This window comes from Felis catus, chromosome D3, assembly GCF_018350175.1.
Source record: "Felis catus isolate Fca126 chromosome D3, F.catus_Fca126_mat1.0, whole genome shotgun sequence".
In the NCBI taxonomy this organism is placed as follows: Eukaryota; Metazoa; Chordata; class Mammalia; order Carnivora; family Felidae; genus Felis; species Felis catus.
Genome location: NC_058379.1, coordinates 91,920,310 through 91,945,221, shown reverse-complemented (window position 1 = coordinate 91,945,221; position 24,912 = coordinate 91,920,310). Strand labels below are relative to the sequence as shown.

The 24,912-nt window shown below is 54.4% G+C and overlaps 2 protein-coding genes across 15 annotated transcripts in view; one reads left to right on the top strand and one right to left on the bottom strand.

Annotated features, from left to right (window-relative positions):
• Positions 1–15,048, top strand: part of MBP (myelin basic protein) — a 116,832-nt gene extending 101,784 nt beyond the window's left edge. For 3 of the 5 annotated variants that reach the window (XM_045041270.1, XM_045041272.1, XM_023242120.2), the window contains 5 exons: positions 3,470–3,577; positions 4,462–4,497; positions 4,860–4,892; positions 7,997–8,104; positions 13,528–15,048. In XM_045041270.1, the coding sequence (XP_044897205.1) occupies positions 3,470–3,577; positions 4,462–4,497; positions 4,860–4,892; positions 7,997–8,104; positions 13,528–13,572 (330 nt within the window). In that variant the 3' untranslated portion in view covers positions 13,573–15,048. The remainder of the gene's footprint in view (positions 1–3,469; positions 3,578–4,461; positions 4,498–4,859; positions 4,893–7,996; positions 8,105–13,527) is intronic. The other 2 variants (XM_045041271.1, XM_045041273.1) reach the window with 1 other exon arrangement.
• A 5,882-nt stretch (positions 15,049–20,930) lies between these two features.
• Positions 20,931–24,912, bottom strand: part of ZNF236 (zinc finger protein 236) — a 107,635-nt gene continuing 103,653 nt past the window's right edge. For all 10 annotated transcript variants that reach the window (XM_023242112.2, XM_045041267.1, XM_045041268.1 and 7 more), the window contains 2 exons: positions 24,297–24,473; positions 20,931–23,448 (listed from right to left, as the gene is read on the bottom strand). In XM_023242112.2, the coding sequence (XP_023097880.1) occupies positions 23,324–23,448; positions 24,297–24,473 (302 nt within the window). In that variant the 3' untranslated portion in view covers positions 20,931–23,323. The remainder of the gene's footprint in view (positions 23,449–24,296; positions 24,474–24,912) is intronic.

The following is a 24,912-nucleotide window of genomic DNA, read 5'->3' as shown; positions in this document are numbered from 1 at the left end:
AATGAGATCGCACGGAAGGAAATCTTTTCTAGAACGGCGTCTTGCTCAGCGCTGCGCCGTGGCGATAACTCTGAGCTGTCGCGGGCATCCAGAGTTTGTTCTCTTTTATGGCGGGAGTGGCGTTCCCCTGGATGGATGCACCATTTTGTTTGTCCTTTCTCCCACTGATGAACATTTGGGTTGTTTGCAGATTTAGGGATTATGAATTGAGCTGCGAAGAAACATTTGTGGACACGTTTTCTCATGAACGTAAGTTTGCAGTTAAGACTTAAATTACTTTTTCCCCTCAAAAATGGTGACCCATACTAGGAAAAAAAATCACTTCCAAAAATATTTTTTTTTCCTTCTACCACTCAAAGCAGGATCATAGGGGAAGTAGATGGTTAACTTTATAAGAAACTGCCAAATGGTTTTACGGAGTGACCGCACCGTTTTTGCAATCTTGCCAGCAATGCAAGACCGTTTGTTGTTCTGTATCCCCACCAACACTTAGTGTTGTGAGTACTTTTGATTCTCCCCGTTGTAATACGTGTGTAGCCGTATCGCCCCATGGCTTTGATTTACATTTTCTTAATGGCTAATGATGTTGGGGATCTTTTCACATGCTTATCGGCCCCCCACCCATCCTGGTTCCTGCGGTGTCAATTCCATATTTTGTCCACCGTTTTTAGCTGGGTTATTTTTTTTAACCACTGAGTTAACATACGCTGGTATGTTCTGCTTTCAAGTCCTTTGTCAGATGTGCAGTTTGCCAGTGTTTTCTCCAGCCTGTAGCATGACTTTTCATTCTCTTAATGGTGTCTTTTGCAAAACAACAGTTCTAAATGTTGATCAAGTCCGGTTTGTCAGCGTTTTTTATGGGCCGTTCTTTGCATGTTGGGTCTAAGAACTATGTTTTCTTCTGAAATTTTATAGGTTGACATTATAGATAAAGATCTAGAATCCATTTTGAGTTAACTTTTTTATAGGTGTGACTTGGGATTGAGGTTCATTTGGGGGGTGTGGAGAAGCTGTTGCCCCAATAAAGTTTTGTTGAGAAGACTGTCTTTTCTCCCTTGAACGGTCTTGCACCTTTCTCAAAAATCAACTGATCATATTTGGCGGGGGGGGGGGGCTATTTCTGGATGCAGTAGTGTTCCACTGATCTATGTGTCTCTCTTTCCTCTAACACCACACTCCCTTGATTACTATTACTGTGTAGAAATCTTAAAATCAAGTGATGTGCCTCCTCGAACTTTATTCTTCTCTTCCGCAATTTTTTTGGCTTTTTTGGTTCCTTTGCATTTCTGTATAGTTATAGAAACAGTTTGTCTACATCTAAAGAAAACCCCGCTGGGACTTTGACTGGAAGTGCATTAAATCTATGGAGCAACCTGGGGAGAATTGACATCTTGACCATGTTGAGTCTTCCCATCCATGAATATGGTACATCTCTCTGCTCACCCAAGCCTCCTTTGCTTTCTTCCTCCAGCCTTCCTTGGTGTTGAGCAGAGGGATCCTATCCTTGCTTTTCTAGATTCGTACATAACTTTTTGTTTCTTTGATGCTATTACACATGGTAGTGTTTTCAAATTTTCCTCTTTAACTGTTCTTTGCTTAGTATATAGAAATATGACTCGCTAAATGTCATTTTAGAACCAGGCCACTAAAAATATATCAATGTAGTCGTAACTGTGTGACTACCTCAGATTACTTGTGCAGCTGACAATTTACAGCCCGGAGCTCAAGTCAAGTCAGTCTTCACTAGGCATGTAACAAAAGAAGTGTGTGATTTCCCAGACCATCCTTCTAGTGACTTAAGATCAATTCTTTGTGTGAGGCTCTGTATGGAAAGCGACCTAAGCAGTCTGCTCAGGCCGGCAGGGCACAGGACACCTTGTCCACAGCACAGCGAGATGTCCAGCCAGAGAGAAGATGCCATATTTGGTGAGGCAGAGCAGGGGTGGGAGTGGAGGGAGAGCAGGGGGTGGGAGTGGAGGGAAGGGTTCACAGGTGTGTCTGGGCTGCCGAGGGAGGAATCAGAGGAGGAGCTCACAGCTCTTGTTTTAATGTCAGTAGCAGGGGAGGGGAAGGGATTCAAGAGATGTGAAAGGGAGACGTACAGGACTTGTTCCCGGAGGCCAGGGCAACCGCGGGGTTTCAGGCCCGGTGCTCTGAGGCAGGGAAGGGGGCGTCTGGGGACAGCCTCAGACGTCACCGGCAACGAGGTGCCGGGGACAGGGCACCTGTCACTCCAGCCACCCCGGTCGGGGGTGCAGCTGGCGCCGCTCACAGGAGGCCCCTCAAAGGCACTGCATTCTGCAGAAGCCGGCTGCAGCCGTCCTGGTGACACGTGTCGCCTAAGAAAGCGTCATCTCGTGCAGCAGGCACAGAGCGGACGGGGGCAGCGCCCCCAGTGACGCCAACGCATTTGTCTGACTTGCTTTAACGGAAATCCCCGTCGCGGGTGTAAGGCCAGTCTGGCGCCGACTCCTCGGACCTTCTTCGCCCTGTTCTGTGTCTGGGCGAGCGGGAGGAAAGCCCCAGGTTGCTGACGCTGCTGGGGTGAGCCCGTGTCTCCTGCTGGTGGGCACAGGCGGCCAATACTCGGCCGTGGGGTCACTGGAAGCTGCTGCTCGGCGGACCCCCCCCCCCCCACCCTGTCGGCGCCCCCGTCCGGTGTCGTCCCTGCAGCACTCGCCGACTGGGGAAGCCCTGGGCGTCACTCCCCACGGCCCTTCCCTCTGCTCCGGACGTGACCGTCCCAAACGGGGCGGAGGCCCAGGGACCCTGTGACCTGACACGCTGACGGGAAACAGACGCTAGTTCACGCGATGCAGCCACCCCGGAGCCGAGACAGGCTGGTCTTCTGCTGTTAGTGGCGGTCCGATCCAAAATTCCAGAGTATTTTCCTTTACCCACGCCAGCAGCTTGGGGAATGAACGCCGGCTTGCCCCGTGTCCGTCGTGGGTGGGCTCCGACCCCTGTGCGGTGTGTATGTGACCTCTGGGGAGCCAGAGCCTGGCTCGGTGATGGAGACGCAGCCCAGAACATTGCAGCCTGACACCCGGGATGCTCCTGGTCCCCTGATGCCCCGGGAGTGTCCCCTGCCGGGTCAGCCACTTCCCAGTGTGAGGTCCTGGTCTAAACAGAATCTAGGGGAGCCTGGGGGGCTCAGTCGGTTGAGCGTCCGACTTCGGCTCAGGTCATGATCTCGCATTCGTTGGTTCGAGCCCTGCATCGTGCTCTGTGCTGACGGCTCGGAGCCTGGAGCCTGCTTCGGATTCTGCGTCTCCCTCTCTCTCTGCCCCTCTCCTGCTCTCTCTCTCTCTCTCTCTGTCTCTCTCTTTTTCTCTCAAAACATAAAATAAAAAATGTTTAAAAAAATTTTTTAACAGAATCTAGATGCCCAGAGGAGGAGAGAGGCAGCTTTCCAGGGAGGCCCAAACAGGCGGAACCCGGCCTGAGGTCACCATACTCTCTCTTTCAGGATGGACATCACGCGGCGAGAACTGCCCACTATGGCTCCCTGCCCCAGAAGTCTCAGCACGGCCGGCCCCAAGACGAGAACCCCGTAGTGCACTTCTTCAAGAACATCGTAAGTGCCAGCCACAGGGGGCAGGGAGGGCTGGCCACCGCACCCTCCAGGGGCTCTGAGTCTGTCCCCAGAGGCCCCTGAGCTCTAATCCACAAGGGGCGTGACTATATCCCCAGCGATGCCTCCCTCCTCCTCGGGGTGAGGCCGGCCGTGAGAGTTGGGCCTCATCACGAGGGGCAGGCCGTCTCTGCCACTCACTGGAATTTTGGGTTCTAGCACAGAACTCACTCCTTTTAAGACTACAGGGCTACGAGATGCTTAGTTTAAAGACACAGGCTTTGCCAAACCACGGGGACAGCAAGACCAAAGAGATAAAAAGATGAGTGGCCGTCAGGGTTTGGGGGGAACACGACATCACATGTGCATCCGCAGAGCCCGACGCGGGGCTCGAACCCACAGGGATCGTGTCGCACGTTCTGCCGACTGAGCCGGCCAGGGGCCCCTGACAAATTCAGGTTTGAAAACAGAAGCGAAACCACGCACTTCTGACCCTGAGCGTTTCTGCAGCAGGCATTGTAAGACGGTGTTTTGCAAGCGAGTTTTAGGAGCCGCAGACCTGAGAGCGCTCCGTCTGAAGCCCTGGAGAGTGGGGGACGCTTCACCTCCCACCCGGGAAAGGACCGTGGGGAAGGAGGCTCACCGTCTCCACCCGCGTGCAGCAGGCGTGCCCCGGGAGGGCTGGTTCCTGCCTGCCGAGCCGCTCCCATTCCCGTTCCCTGACATTGAACTAGGACGGGAAGGGGGCGGGGTGGCCAGGCAGCCAGCGGGTGACTTGTTAGACCCGGGGGGCCCCCAGCAGACAGGAGGTCCCCGGGAGCAGGAAGGTGGGGACACGGGAGGGAGGGAGGCTCCCGGCCTGCTCACCGGTCTGCCTATCTTTGTAGGTGACGCCGCGCACACCTCCTCCGTCGCAAGGAAAGGTAAGACCTCCGCGTGTTGTCGTTAATTATCACGATGCGTAGGCCTTCCCCGGAATCCCTAAACGTACCCAGAAGAGGGCCGGACTCACAGCTTCACCCCGGAATGTTCACCATGTGGTCCCGGCCGGAACAGGCCCCGGGGGCCGCCGGTCACTCGGTGCTGCTGGTCCCCAGCGCGCTCCCCCTCCACCTGGTCCCAGACCCTCCCCCAGCCGCCCCCCCCCCACTCCCAGGGAGGCGGCAAGTGTCCTAAAACTGATTCACCCCCTCAGCACGATCCCGATCGGTGTTTCTGGTTTGTCAAAAGACTTTACTTTTTCCTGCCTTGATCACAGTGTCTGTTTCTCTCTCTTGTCACACAGGGGCGAGGACTGTCCCTCAGCAGATTTAGCTGGGTAGGTGACACGCGCATGTCCACGCGGCTGCCTCTCCTTCCTGCTCTCACAGCCACCCAGCTCCTGCGCTGGGCTCCGTTCCTTTGCCTGACGGTCCCCTTTCTTCCCCTTCAAGCCCGCTGGCCCGGCCATCGGGGGGCCACCTGCTTCTCCCGAGGGGAACCCAGCGCTGGGCCGCTGCCCCCTTGCCACGCTGGACCTGAGCCCCTCCCCGGGAGGGTGTGGCTCCGTGCTGGAGGGATGGGAGCACAGGGGATGGGAGACGAGTCTGTGCAGCGCTGGCCGAGGGACGCCCCGCGGCCAGAGGACTCTCCATGGCCACCCTTGCCCCCCCGGGGTTGACGCCTTGTTGAGGAAACACGACGCTGCCTTCGGTTACACACAACAGCCTAGCTGAGCCACGAGATGTGGGGTTTGACTATGGTGTGGTAACAGCCACAGCGTAGGTATCAAGCCATCCAGGAAAAGTCTTTTTGAGGAATTTTGGGCTTTTGAATACTAAGAACAAAGTGTCAGTGAAGATTTCCAACGGCCAGCTTGCCCACCTTCCAGATACCAGTGAACTTTGTGTCTGTGCCAGCCTAGAATGGCTGTTGGTGGAGTCTAACCAAACCCACAGATTCCACTCAGTAGTCATGGTGGGTAGAGTTCTTACTTGACAAAAGTTGTGATTTTCGGAATAAAATAGAAGAAAAGCCACTAACTACAGGCCGGGAGTCATGTCCATCCTGGAAACACATCCTGATTCTCTAGCACAGAGCCCGCCTCTACTTGGTGCATAATTAAGAAGCATCATATAAACAAACGGATAAATTTTAAAAGAAAGAAAGAGAAAGGGAAGAGGGAAGAAAGACCAGTAAGGAGGAGGGGAGCGAGGGGGAGGGCGAGGCCCGCAGGGGTAGGGGGTTTCCACGAAGCGGCTGCCTCGGTCCGATGCATTCTTACGTTGAATTACACGCAGATATTTGCTGCACCATTTTACAGGAATATAGTTGAGCCTCTTCCTAAGCTAATCAATTTGCCAAAAAGGTGACACAGAGTAGGACCGTCACACGGGCTGACCCCCGCAGCCGATTGACGTGTGACTTTCTCTGCCAGCAGGAGACAGACGACGTGGAAGGACGAACTCTTGTTCCCATAACTCCTTGGTCTGCCCCCCGACTTTCTAGGCGTGGCCTCCCGGGCACTGTCGCAGCCAGTGGCCGGGGCAAGAGGACCTCTGTCCCTCTGGGCGTTCCCCGCACACTCGGCCCAACAGCTGACCGAAAGGACCTTCCCTTCCCTCCACATCTCCCTTCCGGCTCCTACTAACGTGTATTCAGTTTCTCTTTTTTCCAAAGCAAGATGCTTCCACGTTTTTCCTTTGCTTGTCCGCTTTCTCGAGCCACAGGACTGTCTTCCCGTTTGGAGTTTCTGAGTGTCCCCTATTCTCTTTCTAAACTACACTGAGTGTTTCTCGGTAAATTCTAGGTTGCCTAAAGACATAAGTGACCAAGAATTTGAAAGGAGGAAAAGTCAAGCAGACTGTTAATCTGAGAACCTATGCTTGAATCTTGTCCTCACAAGCTTTCATTTTCGGGGCAAAGCCGCAGGGACGGGAGGCTTTAGCCCTGGCGTGTGGGGTGCGGGTTTCCGCCACGTCACGTGTCTGTGCTCGGCTCTGCACGCTTTAGCCATCCGCCTGCCCCTCCGTGTGCGGCCGTGCGGGGAGCATGTCCGCGGAAACGTCTGGACCCCGGGCAGCGCCGCCACAGCCCTGCCTGACCCCGTCTCCAGCACCTTTGAAAGCAAGACACAGATTGCATGGCTCCCCCGTCCCCTCCAGCCCTAACGCGTCTGTGAAAGTCGAAAGGACTGTAGGCCGAGGCACGGGGTCCGGGGGGCTCCATCAGAAGACGGTTTTGTCCCGTCGACTCGATTCCTGGGGGGCGGGGCACGGGGTCTCCCACGTCCTGTTGGCACGACGGTGAAATCTCAGGGCCTGTCCGCCGAGGACAGAGCCAGGGGGCTGCCGGTGACCTTCCACCAACACCCAGCGGCTTGCTTGGCCCCCGTGTCGCACCTGAGGCTGGAGCGTGTACCGTGAATGCCCACTCACCGCGTCTGCACACCCCGAGCCCCAGCCCCTCCCCGTGATCGCAGAGGAAAGTCAAGCACGTCGGAAAACAAGGTGGTCGTAGGGACACAGATATTCTTACATTTCAGCTGTCAGTGACCACTGCCCTGTGCCACAGCCTCGGAAGTGAGGAGTGAGGGGGGCCGCTGGCGGCTGGAGGCAGGGGCTGGCTTCTCCCTTCATGACACACACGCCGTGAGCCCACAGGCTCTGTTCATAGAGCAGAGCCTCCTGACCACCCCATAAGGAGGGGCCGTTTATCCCCATTTTGTAGAAGAGGAAACTGAGGCTCGGAGAGGTTTTGACACTTGCCCGAGGTCACACAGCTAGGGAGTGGAGAGCTGAGACCGCCCAGGCTGCGCCCTGGTGCCTGGCTTGCTGGCTGGCCCCGCCCCATTTCCTTCTTCACGACCGGCCAGATCCCAGGGCCGCCAGGAGGATTCTGGTCCTGGTGCCACACGTCGGCGCTCAGGGACCCAAGCCATGGCCAGGGGTGCTGCTTCCTGGGAGAGCCTCCTCGAGGCCAGAAAATGTGGATCTTGTCTTTGTGCTTTAGAAAAAGTCTGAGCCTCAAAATTTTGCAGAGTGCTAAGCGCAAAGCTCTGCACCCTCCGGGCCTCTAGCAGGAGGGGGCAGGGGTGAGGGGTCTGCACGAAGAAGCAGGCGGGGACCCCGCCCACCCCCTCCCCACACCCAGGACAGGTGCCGGCCCTCCCGCAGCCTCCTTTCCAGGGGCGCGAGCCACCCCCTTCCGCAGACGTGGGGGAGAAGGCTTTTGCTCGACGCGCTGCACTTCTCTTGAAAGCCACGCGGTGTGAGGAAGGGATCTGGTCTTTCAGTGACAGCACTTGGGTGCACGGCTCCTCACGCGGGGGCCGGGGCTGGGCCAGCGCTGCAGCGAGGAGCGGGGGGTGCTCGGTGCTGGGGTCTCCCCGTGCCCCGCCTGGCCCCGCAGGCACCGCCCTGAGAGCCGTCTGGTCTCTTGCAGGGAGCCGAGGGGCAGAAGCCGGGATTTGGCTACGGTGGCCGAGCTGCAGCCCACAAGGGATTCAAGGGGGCCGACGCCCAGGGCACGCTCTCCAAAATCTTCAAACTGGTAATGTAGCCCCTCTTAACATCAGGGGTGCGTCGGGGTTGTGGGTGGGGGGCCCTGGGGCGGCCTGCAGCCTTTCCACACCGCCTCTCCCATGGGGCTAGCTTGCCAGGCTGGCCGGTTCAGCGGGCCTTCTCCAGGCTTATGTGAGCAAGCCCGGGGCTGGGCCGGGCTCCCTCGGGGGCCTGAGGACACGCAGAGGGTCCCACGTGCCCAAGGGAATGAGTAGGAGCCGAGTGAACAGAGGGGAGGTCACTGCATGGGGCGGAGCCCCCCAGAGGCCACACGGGGGTCAGCCGCACTGGCTGATGTGGACGCTGGAGTCACAGGGGCCACCATCTGTTAGCGCCTGAGCTCAGCAAGGCCCGGACGCTGGGACGGGACTTGAGGAGACAGAGTAAGGACAGCAGGCGGTCAGAGAGCCCCGCAGCCCCCCGCTCTGGGCTGGGATCCAGACCTCCACCTGCCCCTGAGTTGTGAGAGGGCCCCGTCTGGCCTCTGTTCATTCCCGGCCCCTGTCGTGGCTCACGGTCATGTCCCGGGTTCACTGTCGGTCCCGGAGGGCAGGAAGAACATTGCCGTGAACAGGCTATAACTGCCTGGGAGCCGGACGTCCGAGGGCCTCGGCCACGGGACCCACCTGACGGCAGCCGCTGTCCCCGTGGGTGGGCACAGTGACTGGTCTGCACCCCCAGGGCTGCTCCCAGCACGGGCAGGCCGTGAGCCCACAGTCAGGGGCCCGAGGCTGCCCAGGCATCCCATCCCTGGGATGGGACACAATTCTCGTCGGGCTCAGGGGCTCGTTGAACATTGCTGCGTGCTGTTGGGGGTCCGGGACTGTCCCCCGCACAGAGGAATCCACGGCCTCCCAGAGGAGCAGGCTCTCGTGGTGGGGACGGAGAAAGATGGGTGCTGCAGGGAAGAGGCAGGGCCGGGCCCACGGGCGGCACGGGCCTCCGCGCCCCAGAGAGCTGCTCACGGCTCTAGGGAGAGAGCCCCACCAGGCTGCGGGGCTGGCCTCACACCCAGGGGTTCCCGGCTGAGGGGAGACCGCGGGTGAGGCACGGGGCTCCCCCCACAGAGGGCCCTCTGACCTCCCGAGGGCTCTGTCACCTGGGTCCCGCGACACCTACACTTTACGTGTGTGTGTCGAGGGGCCGGCCGTGCGGGTCTGGCAGAGACCTGGAAAAGTGGGGCTGGGGTGTCCGCGGCACCCATGCAGGGTCTTGGTGGCCGAGCCAGCACTCGAGGGCCCGCAGCTGGAAAGGAGAGGGACGGCCCCAGCGGGGACGCATCGCCCCTCTGGGCGGTGCGGGACAGTCCCCAGGCTGACTGAAGGCCCTGGGAGCACCGTTCTCTGCCCGGTGTGGTCACACACTGTCGTTAGAGCAGCACCACGAGCCGGTTTCCACTCTGAATCCAGACGAGGCCGTCCCCTTCCTTGCTTGATGGCGCCAGAGCCGCTTCTGAACAACCAGCCGCGAGTATTTGCGAGGCGGCCCGGTCCGCCCTTTGTCCAACCTGAACAAGTGTGATGCCCGCACGTAAAAGACAGGGTTCCTGTGTCACGGCAGGAAAGGCATCAGAAAAGGCGCAAAACCCCACGACGCCCGCAGCGCCCTGCCGAGAGAACCACAAATCGTGAAAGATTTCACTTTTATCTTTCTCGGGTGAAAGAAAGGTGAGCGAGCGTTGCTGTAGAACACGGAAGACGTGGTCGCCCCAAGGAGGGTGGGGGGATGGTCTGGGCTTGGTTCCCAGACACCAGCACGGGCGCACCTGCTCCGTCCGCGCTCGTCCGCGGCGTCCAGCCATCGCAGACAAAGCATCCCGGGTTCTTATTCCACATGACGGCCTCCTCACCTTGTGTCTTCAGGCCAGTGGTCACATTCTGGGGGAGGCGTGTGTTTCCACGGAAACTGCACGTTGTCGGTGTTCTTGGTCGCGGATGAGAACAGGGGGTCGGCCTCTCTCCGCCTGTCCTCAGACCATCCGAGGGGGTCCCAGGGAACAAGTTAATCTAACATTAAAATGTCCTGCTGTACCTGGCTTGGTGGTGTCGCCCCGAGAGATTGGGCGGCTGAAAGGCGGGACCCACGCTTCCCCCAAGCTCCAGGTCACGCCCGGTTCGGGCTCCATCTCCACCAGCCAAGCACGAGGCTCCTCAACCCACTCGCCGTTGACATGAGGCCTCCAACCTGTGTGACCTTGCTGATGGCTTCGTAATACTCCGAGGTTTTACGATTTGTGCCGGGATAATTTGGCATGTGGCCCAAATAGCCATCGTGGGGTCGCATGAGTGGTGTGCCCGGTGGCCAGGACACGTGGCGGACCGGCCCAGTGAGCGCGTGCGTGTAGAATCCCCCCCCCTCCCCCGCCATGGCGAGTCCAGATTCGGCGGATGCTGGGCCCACACAGAGGTGAGGGGAGGCAGGACTGTGGTTGAGGAAAGTGAGCCGTATCCGGGAAAAGGCTCAAATCTGTGAAGTGAGTGGTCACCAACTGACTTGCTAAGTCGTCTTATGTCAGGTAAAGTGCAGGCAGGATCTTCTCTCCAAGGTCAATTCTAAAGCAAATCTGAGCAAGAAGACAAATCCTACCCCACACATTCAAGTAACTGAGGTCATCGCGATGCCTTTGCTCAGTTCTGAGATGTGGCGACGAGAAGGTGAGGAAAAGCACCGTGTGGAGGCCCCGGGTACAAACCCAGAGCCGCGTCCGGGAGAGCAGCGCTTCCTGGGTGCCCAGAGCCTGGCCAGGCGTGCCCTTGCCCGCGTCTGAATTGCCTACGGTGCCCACGCCGCTCCTGGGCTCCCCCCAAGGCTTCCTGCCCCAGAGCGCCCCGGGTCGGGTCGGAGCCCGGAAGTGTGCAATTGGAAGGCCTCCCCCTCGTCGGAGAAACGCAGACGTACCCACTCGGGGTAAGCCGTTCCCGTGCTTTCCGGTGTGGTGACTGTTCATCCCGCGGACAGAATGGCCGAGGGACAGGGAAGGCCGAGGGGGACCTCCGTCTGAGGAACGTGCCTGTGTGCCAGCCCGGTCACCAGCCCAGCCCGGTCACCAACCCCACCGAGAGAGCCCCGTGTCTATCCTGCACATTGACGGTTCACGACTAACACGAGCCTGAGGCCCATTTGGGTTTTGTAGGTTCAGCACTTTTCCTACGAACTTCTTTTTGTATAAAGTGGCTTAGAAATTTTAAAACTCCTGTACAGACCCAGGGAAACTTCCAATTTCAATTCATATGGCTTTGACCAGATTTTACCACATGAAACGTTCGCGAACTGGCCGACGACAGTCACATGCTGCTGAAAGAGCCACCGCAGTGCGGTGACAGATTAAAAACGATCCCTCCAGAAGTGAGAAGGGCTCGGGGAGGGGGGGAGGGGGGATGGCGGAGACCTCACGGTAGTCACGGTGGTGCTGTTTCCTTCCTCGTTGGTTGGACACTGGGTGGAGAGCGCTGTATTTCTCCCAGTCGTCAGGGAACGGAATCAAAATGTAATTGGAGTTCGCCATTTCCAAATACGCAGCTGAAACAGTTCCCTGCACTGGGGTACAAGCGGGGAGAGGGCGCAGGACCTTCCGGCGGGTTCTATTCCTTCCCAGCCCACGACTGAGCTTCGGGCCGGCCTTCTCCTAGTGAGGCCAGCCTCATCCACCCGGCCGAGCCCAGGGCCGACCGAGCGCTGGACATCAGTCGGTTCAAACGTGCTAAAAACCCGGCAGAGAGAAAAGCGTGAGACCCACGCAGCAGGGGTGCTGGCTGTAAACCTGACTCCGCCTTTGGCTGACTGACTTTGGGGAAATAACGTCTCTGTGCTTTGGCTCCTCCGACTGTAAAACGGGGAAGCTAAGAATCCCTGCCTCCGGGATCGGCTTTCTCTTTCCTCAGAGGAAACAGATGTAATGGATTTTGCTCACGGAGACACTCCGTAAGCTGTAGGTACGACAACAGGAAACAAAACCAAATGTCCACCGTTGTCTCCATCTCAGAAGGAGCCATCGGGAAGGGAAGACGGGGCCTCAGGCCAGGTGTCTTGCGAGGGGTGTGGGGAACTTGGTCCGTCTCAGCACAGACGGGCTTTGCTCTATAGAGCAGTGGTTCTGCTTTTCGGGAATAAATCACACTGTACAGGGACGCCCGCAGGTGGGTTTCTTGGGAATTTAGGGAACGGTGAAGCCAGTGCGCACTTGTTCTGGCTCCTCCCGAGGGCAGCGCTGAGGGCCGGTGGTCAAAGGCGAGCCAGGCACACGGGTGGGGGGCCGGCCCCTAGGACCCGGCTCAGGTGTAGGAGAAAAGGCCCCCTCCGGTGACTCCTTCAGATACTTCAGAGGCTAGAATTCCATAAACGTTTTCACTTCTGAACATGAAATCCCACAAGTGAGTTGAAACGTAAAACCCTGACAAATCAGAACCGTCACCTCACTCTGTTGACTGTGCTGTTCATAAGGCGCTTTTGGCTTTAGCGCTCCCATTGATATTGTCGGGCAACGTGGCAAACGTGTGATTAGAACAGGTCAGGGTGGGCTCAGTGCACGTGTCATTGGGCAAATAGCATGTTTCATGTATATCTTGCTTTCTGGGGGCTCACAGTCTCAAGGAAATCTTTGAGAGGTGACTTAATTGTTCGTTCATAATCCAAGAAGAAAAGGGGAATCCAAGGAGAAAGAGCCTAAACCTTGAATAAAAATGTGAATGCCAAAAGAAAGGTACATTTCCCCCGGGTCCGTCTAAGTGGCATCTGGACCCACAAATGGCCCCGTCTCCTGGGGAGCTGACGCCTCAAGCGAGCCCCCTCTCCGCCACTGGTCTCTGCACAGCTGTGTGCCACCTCGGCGATCGCCAATTCGGGTTTTCGTTCGTCCGGAAAATACGTCCATTCGTGGTTTTAAGACCCTGATGTCCGAGTCTATGGACGACCCCTCTGGGCAGCTGGTTTTATGGGTGAGGCGGGGCAGAGCGTGAACAGGACTGTTCCTGGGGATGACTTTGCAGGGTCTGGCCCTTGCCTGGTGGGCACAGCGGCAGGTGTGATCACGGGACTGACATCTCTTCCAAGATGAAGCTGTCCCTGTTGTTTGCAGACACCTGCCTCAATTACCCCAGAATCTCTAGCTGGAGACAACCAGGGCTCAGTCGGTGCAGCTGGAACAAAGAGGGCTCAGTCAGTGCACGGGAACAGGGTGGGTGAGCTTTCCACCCCCAGAAGTTCCATGAGGCACTGGCTCTCTGTGTCCTGGGCAGGAGGTCAAGTGAGTTTACCCCGTGTAAGAGAATTGCACTTGGCACTTGAGAATCTCACCCGCTTGAGAATCGCATTAGCGCCCGCATCGGCTGGTTTGTGGCCCGGCTTCCACCCAAGCGGGACGCGTGCCCGAGGCTGCCCGTACGAGCCACCTAACTGCGTGTTTCCTTTTCTCAGGGAGGAAGAGACAGTCGTTCCGGATCACCCATGGCTAGACGCTGAAGCCCTGCCTCGTTGTTGTTATAGAATCCCGCCCTCAGCTTCTTAATATAACTGCCTTAAGATTTTAATACTGTTCACATAAATTACTACTTGTAGCAAACCCCCCTTGCCTAATGCCCGTTGAGTTGTGCACACAGTAGGGGCAGGCACGCCGCATCCTACTGGCAATTTCTGGCCATCAGCTAAATGGAGAAAACGCAGACGGAAAATTAAACGGCGACTCTGAGTTTGAAGATCAACGCCCTGGGACTCTCATCCCCCTGCGACGCGGCCCCGCCGCACTGTGGTGCAGGTGCACGGCGCGCCTCCAAGTTCGTTCACCCTCCGTCCTCGGACTCGCTTTGCTGACTCGGCATCCCTCGGCTTCCCGGGCACTGCCGTGGCGACGCTGCTGTGGACACAGAGACACGTGCGGGGCGGCGAGGACTGTTGATCCGAGCTTCCTTTGGTTTCTTCCCCTGCCCTTGCTCACCTCCTAACACACACTCACTCTCCCTCCAGGGTTAGGCAGTCGGGAGCGGCACAGGGGGCTTCGGTATGTGAAGTGCGGGCGGGCAGCTGTGCAGAGTCCCATGTGGTGGGCGCAGAGGGGGCGCCTGCGGGGGCGGCTGCCCACCACGGCCGGCTGGCGGAATTCAGGCGTGGCGGAGAGGGGAACAGGGAGGCAAACCTGGGCTGGGCTGCGGCCCCCACAGGAAACAGGGTCTTCTTGGACATTAGGTGATGGCGCGGCGGGAGCCAGAGCGGCCCCCGCGAGCCGCCTGTTTCCCCCCAGAGCCCAGCAGGAGGGTCTGAGCGGGACTGGAGGAGTTTTCTGGGTGGCCTCACGGCGTCACCCTGGTCACTGCGGGAGGTGACCGGTGGTATGCTTACCACGGCACGGCACACAGCAGACACTAACCCTGGGAGGACGGGTAGCGTCCCGCCCACCCGCATCCCAGACACAGACGTGCGTAGTCGGTAGGCTTCGGAGGGTTCTCTTCCCGAATCGCTGACCTGGACGTGCGAGCAGAGAGGGGGACTCCTCCTAGCTGTGTCTCTTCTAACGCGAGCTGACCTTTCCTGTGCGCCCCTCCTAACATACTGACCCCACCTTTTGATTTTAGCGTATCTCTCACAGGCCTTCCAAAGAGCCCCACACCGGCACCCCCGCCCCCTTAGAACCCAGATGAGGAGTAGTGAGCGTAATCCTGTCCTAATTCCTGTTCGGTGTGGGTTTAATGTAGTGTCTATTAATACCTAGCCTCAATGATGGGGGGGGGTAGAAAAAAGGTACAAAATTCCAGAAACAGAACCTCCAAATTGCTCAACACACACACACTCGACATCTTTGAGCCGACTGCTGACCGAGTGATCTCTCTTCGTGGCTACGCACCCCGTCAGCGTGCGCTGTGATGGGGGGGGGGGGGTCTCATGGAAAGTACACACTGTTCTTGAATATTGAAATAAAATAATAAACTTTTAATGATATTTGTACGGGTGTCTTACTTTATCTTTATTCTGGTCTGTGGACCGCGAGCCAAACAGAGCAAAAGTCGCGTTTCGGAGGAGACGTGTGAGAGTGCTTCCTGAGCAGGGGCTGAGCCGCCGGTCAGTGCGTTATCACCGGACGGCTTTCCGTTAAGAGAAAGTGGAACACAGGTCATGGTTAGGGCACTGGTTTGCTCACTCACAAGGCAAAGAATTTTCAATTTGTCCCTGAACAGCCTGTTGAAGTATATTTACACTTTGTTGTTTTACCAGAGTAAACACCTGTTAACGTGAGCTGAAGAAACTCTGAGAAATTACTTCTTGCCACACAGAGACCTCAACAACCATAAGGGGTTTGGGAAATTTTGTGTGTTAGCTGCTGTGGGTTACAGACGTTCTGTTTCCAAAAGGTAAACCAAAGTTGTCACTTGGTTTTGTTTTGCTTTTAACTAAAATCCCGGACTCCCTAGTGCCTCAGCCATGAGAAACTGTGCATGCCTGCGGGTGAGCGAGGGAAGCCCCCCAACTCTGGGATGCTTGTGGGAGCCCTTCTCCAGGGGCCCCAGGCCCGGTGTCGTGCGAATCCCCCCAAGAACGAACGGGGAAGCCGCCCTGCTCGGCCGGGACCGACCCCTCTCCTCTCCACCTCTGGACCCAACCCTCAGACTGACGAATTGTGAAACTCATGCACAGATAGACACGTTTTGAAAATAGTACTCTTTCAGGGGCATCTTAACGGACATGTAATACAGGTTTTTGAAACTAAAAAAATATAATGGGGCGCCTGTGTGGCTCCGTTGGTTAAGTGTTTGACTCACGGTTCCTGAGTTCACGCCCGTGTCAGACTCGGTGCTGACAGTACTGAGCCTGCTTGGGATTCTCTCTCCCTCTCTCTGCCCGCCCCGTGCTCCCGTTCTCTCTCAAAATAAGTAAGTTTTAAAAAGCCACACGAGAACACAGCATCACGTCTGTGATGTCTTGACCAAAGGTGCGTCACAAAGAAACGCTGGGGGAGAAAGTGGGGGACTGCCTCCTGCATGACCGGCCCGGTTTTCAGAAATGTCGCCATGATGGGAGCCACGGCCAGAGGGGGCGCAGTTCCGACCCGAAGGTCAGGGTAGGTGGGAGCCTGAAGCCCTCTGTTGGTGTGAGGGCGGTACTGTCCGTGCCCTTCCTGTAACTCGTATGGAAGTTTGAAACCGCTTCAGAAATGCAGGGTTACACAGAAGGGATAAAGACGGCCGGTCATTATGGGGCACCTGGCTGGCTCAGTCGGTTGAGCGTCCGACTTTGGCTCAGGTCATGATCTCACAGTTCGTGAGTTCGAGCCCCACGTCGGGCTCTGTGCCGACAACTCGGAGCCTGGAGCCTGCTTCAGGTTGTGTCCCTCTCTCCCTCTCTGCCCCTCCCCTGCTCACGCTCTCTCACAAAAAAAACTTTAAAAAGGAAAGTGTTTAGGGGCACCTGGGTGGCTCAGTCGGTTGAGCGTCCAACTTCGGATCGGGTCATGATCTCACAGTCCGTGAGTTTGAGCCCCGCGTTGGGCTCTGGGCCGACAGCTCGGAGCCTGGACCCTGCTTCAGACTCTGTGTCTCCCTCTCTCTCCCCCTCCCCCACCCTTGCTCTGTGTCTCAGAAATAAACATTAAAAAAAAAAAAAAAAAGACGGTGGGTCATTAAACCTGAGAAAGAAAGATCACCCCAAGGGAAGCAGGAAGAGGGCGCCGTGAAGGGCGCCCCGGGGCAGGTGGCCGGCTGTTGTCCCACTTGGCACAGAGCCACCAAGAAACTGGCGGACCTCACGTCAAGATGAGCTGCTCTGTGTGAGACCCAGGACCGTCTTCCCAGGGAGTGTGGTTACCAGGGTAACTTGGTTCTGATACTAGAGTGGCGGCATAGGACCGTGTCTCTTGATTGATCCAGGATAATGGAATCAGGGAAACGTGTTTGTCGGTAGAGAGTGTGAAGCAGTGTGTGTGGGTGTAGACATTTTCCACATTTCACTTCTTCCTGAAGGACTAAAAAGAGCCAATACCTCAAAGGTGCTACGTGACAGTAACAGCTTCTCGGTGACGGGGACGGCATCGTGGATGGTGTGGGGTAAATTGGCCACTGACGTTTGTAATAAAAATTCCCATTCAGAGAGCAAGCCGAGCCAGGGACATTTCACGGCCTCCCGAGTGATCGGACGACGTAGCACCGGCAGCCACGATGCATCTGAACTGAAACTTCTCACAAGACGCCAGTTTCCTGGGCGCTGGCAGAGGGCTCCTGGGTCAGAGAGAAAGGGGGTGATCGGTCACAGCACCGGGGGAAGCAGGGCATCAGCCTCTGTGCGGATATCCCCATGCCCGACTCCCACGGGGCGACCCAAAGTGGGCCAGGTGATGCCCATATGCACAGGGCACAGTGGTGCAGGAGAGGAGCCCGGGCTTAGGGAACCTGGGGCTTTTCTACAAGGCAGCCAGCTGGCCTGACCTGGCCCCAGAGGAAGACACGTCTTGATTAGACCGGCCAGGAAACAAGCATGGCTCTGCTCTGAAGATCCCCCAGCTCCAGAGTCCACATCCTACACGAACAGCCTCGGAAAGATCCTGGGTCAAAGGCAGAGAGCACTGTGTCCCAGGACGCCCAGGAACGAGGCACCTGCAGACCGTGGCCTCCCACCCATGACGGCTCATTAACTGAGAACTAACTTTATAGGTGAGGGGACAGGCCCTGAGAAGTTAACTGAGTGTCCTGACAACACAGTCAGCCATCAGCCCCAGGACCGGTCTGACCCGAGGTCCCAAGTCACCCTGCCCCTCAGCTTTGCTGGCGCACAGGAAGCTTTGTGAACTCATGCCTTTGTGTTTGGACACGAAGACTCTTACATCATCAGAGAGCCAAGCGGCCCGGGAAAATGCATCTGGAGAAGCGTTTTAAACGGAGACAACCACTGTTGTCTCTCTGGACGAGAGCAGGTCTTCCAGAATCTGGAATTCTTTCTAAAAAGTCCCTTCCCCCTACCCATCACATTTTAAAACCTGTTAGAGCAATATTCCTCCGAAAAACAAGAATTGTCAATTTCTCACCATCCCCTCTAAGTCCAGGAAAGAAAACCCAACATCATTTTAGGTAGTTCAGTCCAACAAGGTATGGAGCCTCCCTCCACTCTGTGCTAGGAGCAAGGTGCACAGGGATGTCCCCAGTTTGTCGTCTCAACAGGACAAGGACTTCATAAACCTCCAACTTCTAAAAGTCTGCAAATATATCTTTACTTATTTAAAGTTTATTTACTTATTTTAAGGGAAACAGAGACCGCTGAGCAGGAGAGAAGCAGAGAGACAGAGAGAGAATCCCAAGCAGGGGCTCAAACTCACGAAGCCGTGAGATCACGACCTGAGCCGAAACCAAGAGTTGGACAATTAGCCGACTGAGCCAGCCAGACGCCCCTGGAAATAGATCTTTAAATAGAGGATTAGATGCTATAATATAAACGAACTCCACTGGTGTTTCTGAGGAAGTCTAACACCCCACACAGCTCACGAACAGACACAGTGACACCGTGATGGCATTTCATTTCCTTGTTGTTACTCCCAAATACCTTGCGAGAGAGAGAAAACGAACAGTTATCCTCAAGGACAGAAAAGAAGACCCGTTCATACTCTTCAAACCCCATGGATCGCGATTCATCGCAAATCCAGCGTCGCTGTGTTGGGTTAACCCTTGCTGAAAACGCTACCTGCAGAAAACATCCATCTTTAAAACAGTCGTAACTCACCCTGAACCCAAAAAATGTAAATATACAGGAGCTTTAAAATAATACCAGAACTATTTTTATTCTTCTTAAAGCCAGCACAGTGGCTTTTGGCAGAACTATCCATTTCTAATACAAAATTGGGTTAAATATTATCCAATGTATAAATAGACCATGGGACAATTTTGAAGGGTAGAAGAAAAATTCTTCTGTAAATAAAAAAAAAAAAAATTATTTTTCTTTACTGGTGAATCAAGAGTGAATCACAATGTCATTGTAGGATTTGTCAAGTAGATTACAAACCTTGATTCAATACAAAAGTCTTCATGTTGTAAAGCATTACACGTAAAAAAGATTAAATAGCAAAATTTCTTAAGGTTACTGCCTATTGCTCCTGCCACGTAATCTTTATTTTTTTTTAGTGCTTCAAATAGTTTATTCATCATCCATGAGAACCTACCATAGCGCCTCTATGTGAAGGGCAGGGGTATGACAGGGAGTGTGAGCTCATCTGTGTGTGTGTGTGTATGTGTGTGTGCAACACACGCGCACATGCCTCAGGAAGGGCAGTCCATTCAGATGAGGTCAACAGTGACAAAGAGAAACTTGACTTACAAAACTTACCAAGGCGATGAAAACGTCTTTACCAGAGATGCGCAGACATGGCGGGGTGGCTCCACTGTTTAAACAGTGAAAATGAAAGCAGGTTTTAAAAACCTGATTTTCATTAGGATAAGGCAAAGATCTAGAGGCCCCGGATGTCAACACCTTTGAAATTCTGTTCTAAAAAGCCAAACCCCTACGTTGCATGAATAGGGATTCAGTGGCAAAAAGAGAAAAAAAAACCTAGATTACTACAAAGTGCCAATTATATAATTTCATCTCTGCCTCACTTTACATAGATTTGAGAAGAAGAATAGATTAGCAATGACCAACCCTTGGATTATTATTTTTTTGGTGGTGGTGGTGGGGACACGATAATGATTTTGAAATAAACTTCTGGGGGAAAAAAAAAAAAAAGACAAAAAAGCAGGCATGAGAAGTCTCTAAAAAGAACACCCAGAAAGCAGACCTACGTATCTTACCTATCTTTTTTCAAAGGTGTTACTTACAGAAATCTGAGTGATCATTTAATGTCAAAAGTGTGCACCTTCACGAGTTACAGATATTTGTCTGCGAAGAACAGAAACCTACTCACACTTCTAAGAAAACCTTATACCTGTACCAGTGCAAGCATTTCTGGCACATAAATGCTCCACGGGAGGTTCAGAGGAGATGGGAGAACTGGGTATAATCGTGGAGGCCAAGCTCACATCCCCTTACAGGCAATGGGGCAGGGAGCACAGGGTATCAAACTAGAGTCGCTGCCCCATTCAATGTCGCACTTGCTCGGAACAGAAACCCGACGGGGCAGTCAGTGGGAATTCCTCCTTAGGACAGACGGTCCCGCCCCCTCCGCGTTGGGCGGTGGGGGGTCGGGTCTGCACCGAACAGCCAGGCAGGCGTCTCCCCCAGTCCCTTGTGGGGTCTGCCCCCCCTCCCCCCGACCCGTGCAAGCACTGGGGGACCCACAGAGGAGGGCCCAGGGTAGGGACGCTTCGGTTTACGTTTCTGAAGAGATGTTTTTATTTTACTCTATTGTTCTGGGAAAACAGGACCACCCTCGTGTCCTCCAGGGGACGGGACCCTACGCCCGCCACACCCTGACTGCCTGCCCGCCCCAGGAAGCATCCCCTGGTTCTCAGTGTCTGTGCAAAGGCAGGTCACCCTCTAGGCTCACGTGAGTGCTCCCGGACCCTCCCCTCACCACCAGAGTGGGTTCAGGACAGTCACGCACTTTCCAGAGGGACCCAAGTGACCAGGGAATTGTCTAAGGTGGCCAATCATGAAGACAACGGACAACAGGAGGGACATTCATAGCTCACATGGATGGTGCGCCTGTCACTGACCCACATCCTGATTTGTGAGGTCTGGAGTCCCTCAGAGGGACCTTCCAGGGGGTTAAGTCCTCGTCGTCTGGCCTTCACAGAGGGGAAGGGAAAGATCGCTAAAGTTCTGCTCTGTTAAAAATGATCTGAACTTGAAATTAATTCATGTGCCAAACTATTACGTATTAAATACTTTAAAAGAAAAAAATTAATCACACTTCCTAACTTCATTTTTTATTTATTGTTATTCCAAAGCAGGTACGCTATGAGGAGATATTTCTAAAAATACAGTTATCTGTTCTCAAAACCCTGGTTATGCAGGAGGCTAGAAATCTCTTGTCAGAAGACATTTATTAACCAGTAAAATATAAAGATCAACCTGTACTCCACCAAAGGTTCAAGTGAAATTATGTCTTTACAAAACCTTATATTTTCAAGGAATGTTTTGCAAAGAAGCAGCTTTTATAACTAGGAAGTAAATAAAAATAATATATTAATGTCTTGTGTTTGCCTGCTGAGTTAATAAATCGAGAAAACTCACAAAATGAATTATTGATAGATTGTTCCTCATTTTCTTTGACGAAAATAAAAGTAGGCTTTAGATTCACCTGGTAAGGCCTTACGTAAACAGGCAATTCACCAATACAGTTCACTGAACTACGCTTTCTGTACAAGTAGGAATCAAACCCTTTTAGACACTGTCCTGAGAGATGACATTTAATGCTACAACCAAAATAAATAACCTAGCGAGAACAAAATTTTTTAAATGCAATAATTTCAACTTTGGAGATCTCTGTTCACCAAAATTAATCAACATTTCTAAAATATTTTAATACAAAATTATAAAAGAAAAGTGCATTAAAAGCAGAATCTTTAAAACTCTGGCACAATTACAATTATTCTGAATATATGGACTACTGCCGGCACACAATGACATTCAAGGAGAACCTCAGGATATAGAAGTCCAGTATCACAAGAATAAGTCAAATAAGGCTTTTTTTTTTTCCTTAAAAAAATATACAATACACAAAGCAGTTTGAAAAAAAAGTAATATTATTTAACAGTTTTCTGACTTAAATATTTTCACATAACAAAAGTTTTTATATCACCATCAATATTACTTATATACATATGCCCAAAGTGAACAACAACAACAAAAAAAAAAAATCAAAAGATGCCCTTTGAAAAAATAACAGTGAGAATGTCTCTTTCTTCGGGAATCTGAAATGAGCCCGTCTCTTAATATACAAAGTCCATACAATATTTATAATAAAACTGCTCTCTTCTGAAACCAGGGAGGCAATGAGAGAAAATAAAAGCAATTATTTTTCAGGAAGAAAAAACCAAAAGCAAAGCAACCCCACCTTTATGTTACAATGAAAAGATACCCATTTGTGAATATAACGAATACAATACTGATCTGAAGTGCTCGCAGGGAGCTAAAAACTCTGACGCTCTCTCTGGAATCTGGGGACTAGAGCTTCTATTTACAAAATATACTGTTCAGCCACACAGAGGCCCATATATCTGCGTATGTACATATGTATTTATATATAGAACATATAAATAACTTTGAAGGAGAAATTCACATGAAGTAAAGAACTTTCCATCTTTGGAATGCTGTAGGAGCAACGCACACTGCCCCCCGCACGGGGTGGGATTTGGTTTGGGACGTGTTCAATGTGGCACCATTGATGATAGTAAAGAATTCCCTGAAATAAAAAATACACCTGCTTATGCGTGAAGAGAAAGTCACGGGGCTCGTACGGTCCTTACCTTTAATCTACAAACGCACCTCTCGGGCGTCGGGGTGGGCAGGGCCACGGCGCCCTCACTCCCGGGAGCCAGCTCCGCCCTTCCCTGCTTGTGACGTATGGCTTGTGCTTTCTGCAACCGTCTAACCCGCGTACCTGGATGTCGACTAAAGAAGCAAGTGCGGCCCCTCCCGTGAGGACGGTTTAATCCTTCTCGGCGTCGGGTTTACAGCCCCCCAGGTTTCTGCCCCGATGCCGTGTTCCTGTAGCTAATGATTAGACAAACGTAACTCGGAGAGAACTGGTCCAGCCGGCTCTCAAGGAACTAGTTAGATTAACTTACGGTAGACCAAAAACAGTCCATTTCTAACTTCGAAATGCACAGAGGAAAAGAAATGGAAAAAACTCCCCTGTGTGTTCTGACATTTTTCGAACTTCATGCACCTATTTTATGTGTGTTTTATAAGCTCTGCTGCTTACGGCAGAAAGCATGAAGGAAACTATCCTACTTTTTCCACGGTAACTTTCGTCTTTGCCAATACAAAGACGTCACACCACGAGGACAGCGAGATCCAGTTAAGTTCTGTTTAACTAGATGCACTGGCCGCCGAGTAGAGGGGGAGACTACCTGTCGTAGTACCTGAGCTCAATGATTCGTAGACAAATGACGGCACCGCGTTCACACCGTCCCCGGTTTTTTCCTCTCAGTCTCTGAAAGACAATGATTCTTAGATAATTTTATAACTGAAACACCGCGGTGGTAACATCCTTGACACTTGGAGCTTCAACACGGACACTCCAAGCGCTCTGTTCCTCCGCGACGCGCGACGCAGGGACGGCCCTCCAGGCGGGTCGGGCGCGTCAGAACACACCGGCCAAGGCCTGCCACTCGCTCGCGGCCTCCTGCACCACGTCTTCCAGCTGGAGGGTGCGGCTCAGCTCCTCCGCTCCGGGCTCCTGCGGGGCCACGGGCTCCTGCACGCTTCCTGCAGCACAGACGGCAAAGAGCAGGCGGGGGCTGGGCCAGCGGCACACGGCTACTCACCTTTACACAGAGACGATTAAACAGAGACCAGAGGTCTCTAACTTGGTTTGCTTTCCGTCCCACTGGAAAAATCATTTGAGCTGCAGCTTAAATAATTATGGGGGTGACAACTTCCGCTCTTGGAATGTGAACGAACGGCCCTTGCCGTGCACGCTCGCTGCCGGACGGTTACGTCAACGCGGGCGTTGGTGAGCGATTAATCATGAGTCCCACCAATACGGCGGGCATGGCCTCCTCACAGGAGGAGGAGCACAGGATGTTTGTGTGACAACAAAGGCTCCCTCTCTGGACGCCCCGCCCCAGGTGAAGGCCCGTCCCGCTGGCTCCCGGACCCCGCTGTCCTGAACAACCATGATCCCGAGACATAGAAGCACAGGCCGCCCGCACGTTTCCAGCTCGGGCCTCCCGCCCAGCTAGCAGTGTCCACGGTGGCCGCGGCGAGGCCATGTGCTCCCCTTGCCTCCCTGGCAAAGCCGGGTGCTGTGCGGGCCACCAAGGACCAGGAGGGAGACGGGCCGCGGGGGGGGGGGGGGCGGGGGGCAGGGGGGAGACAGGCCGTGGCGGGCAGGGAGGGGAGGGGCAACAGCGGGGGTGGGGGGACGGGCCGTGGCGGGCGGGGAGGGGAGGGGCAACAGTGGGGGGGGGGGGGACGGGCCATAGCAGGCGGGGGCGGGGGGGGGACGGGCCGTGGCGGGCGGGGAGGGGAGGGGCAACAGCGGGGAGGGGGGGGAGGGGCAACAGCGGGGGGGGGGGGGGGGGGGGGCCGTAGCAGGCGGGGGCGGGCCTTACCGGTGTAGCTGTGCGCCCGCTTCATGTGCAGCTTCATGTTGCTCTTCTGGGTGAAGCCCATGACGCAGTAGTCACACTTGTAGGGCCTCTCGCCCGTGTGCTTCTTCATGTGCACCTGCAGCGCGCTCTTCTGGTTAAAGGCCTTCTCGCAGAGCGTGCAGTGGAACGGCCGCTCCCCTGGGGGGACGCACACACGTGAGGGCCCTCCTGGACGCTGCGCACACGTGAGCGCCCCCCTCCGCCCCCCGCGACGCCGCGCCCGAGGGCACACACAGGGAAAGAGTCCTGAGCAGTCTACACGGAGTGCTAGTGCGAATGTACCCCACAGCGAGACCCAAACTAAAACCTGAATCAAAAGTACTGCAACTCCTAGAAGCATCTGGAAATAAAAGTAGAGCACCCGTGGCTTACACAAAATGTTGCTAATACACCTTAGGCAGTAAGGCAAGAAAACATTAAGTAGGCGAGAACATCACAGCCACTCAATTAAAAGAATAGTTTATCTAGTATTTTCTCAAATGCCATTTTAGCTGCTTTTGAGTTAATGCAGAAACTGAAAATTGAAGGCAAAGCTTCCATGTTGGCCTCCTGCCGCAAGCCTGTCCGGCAGTGGGCT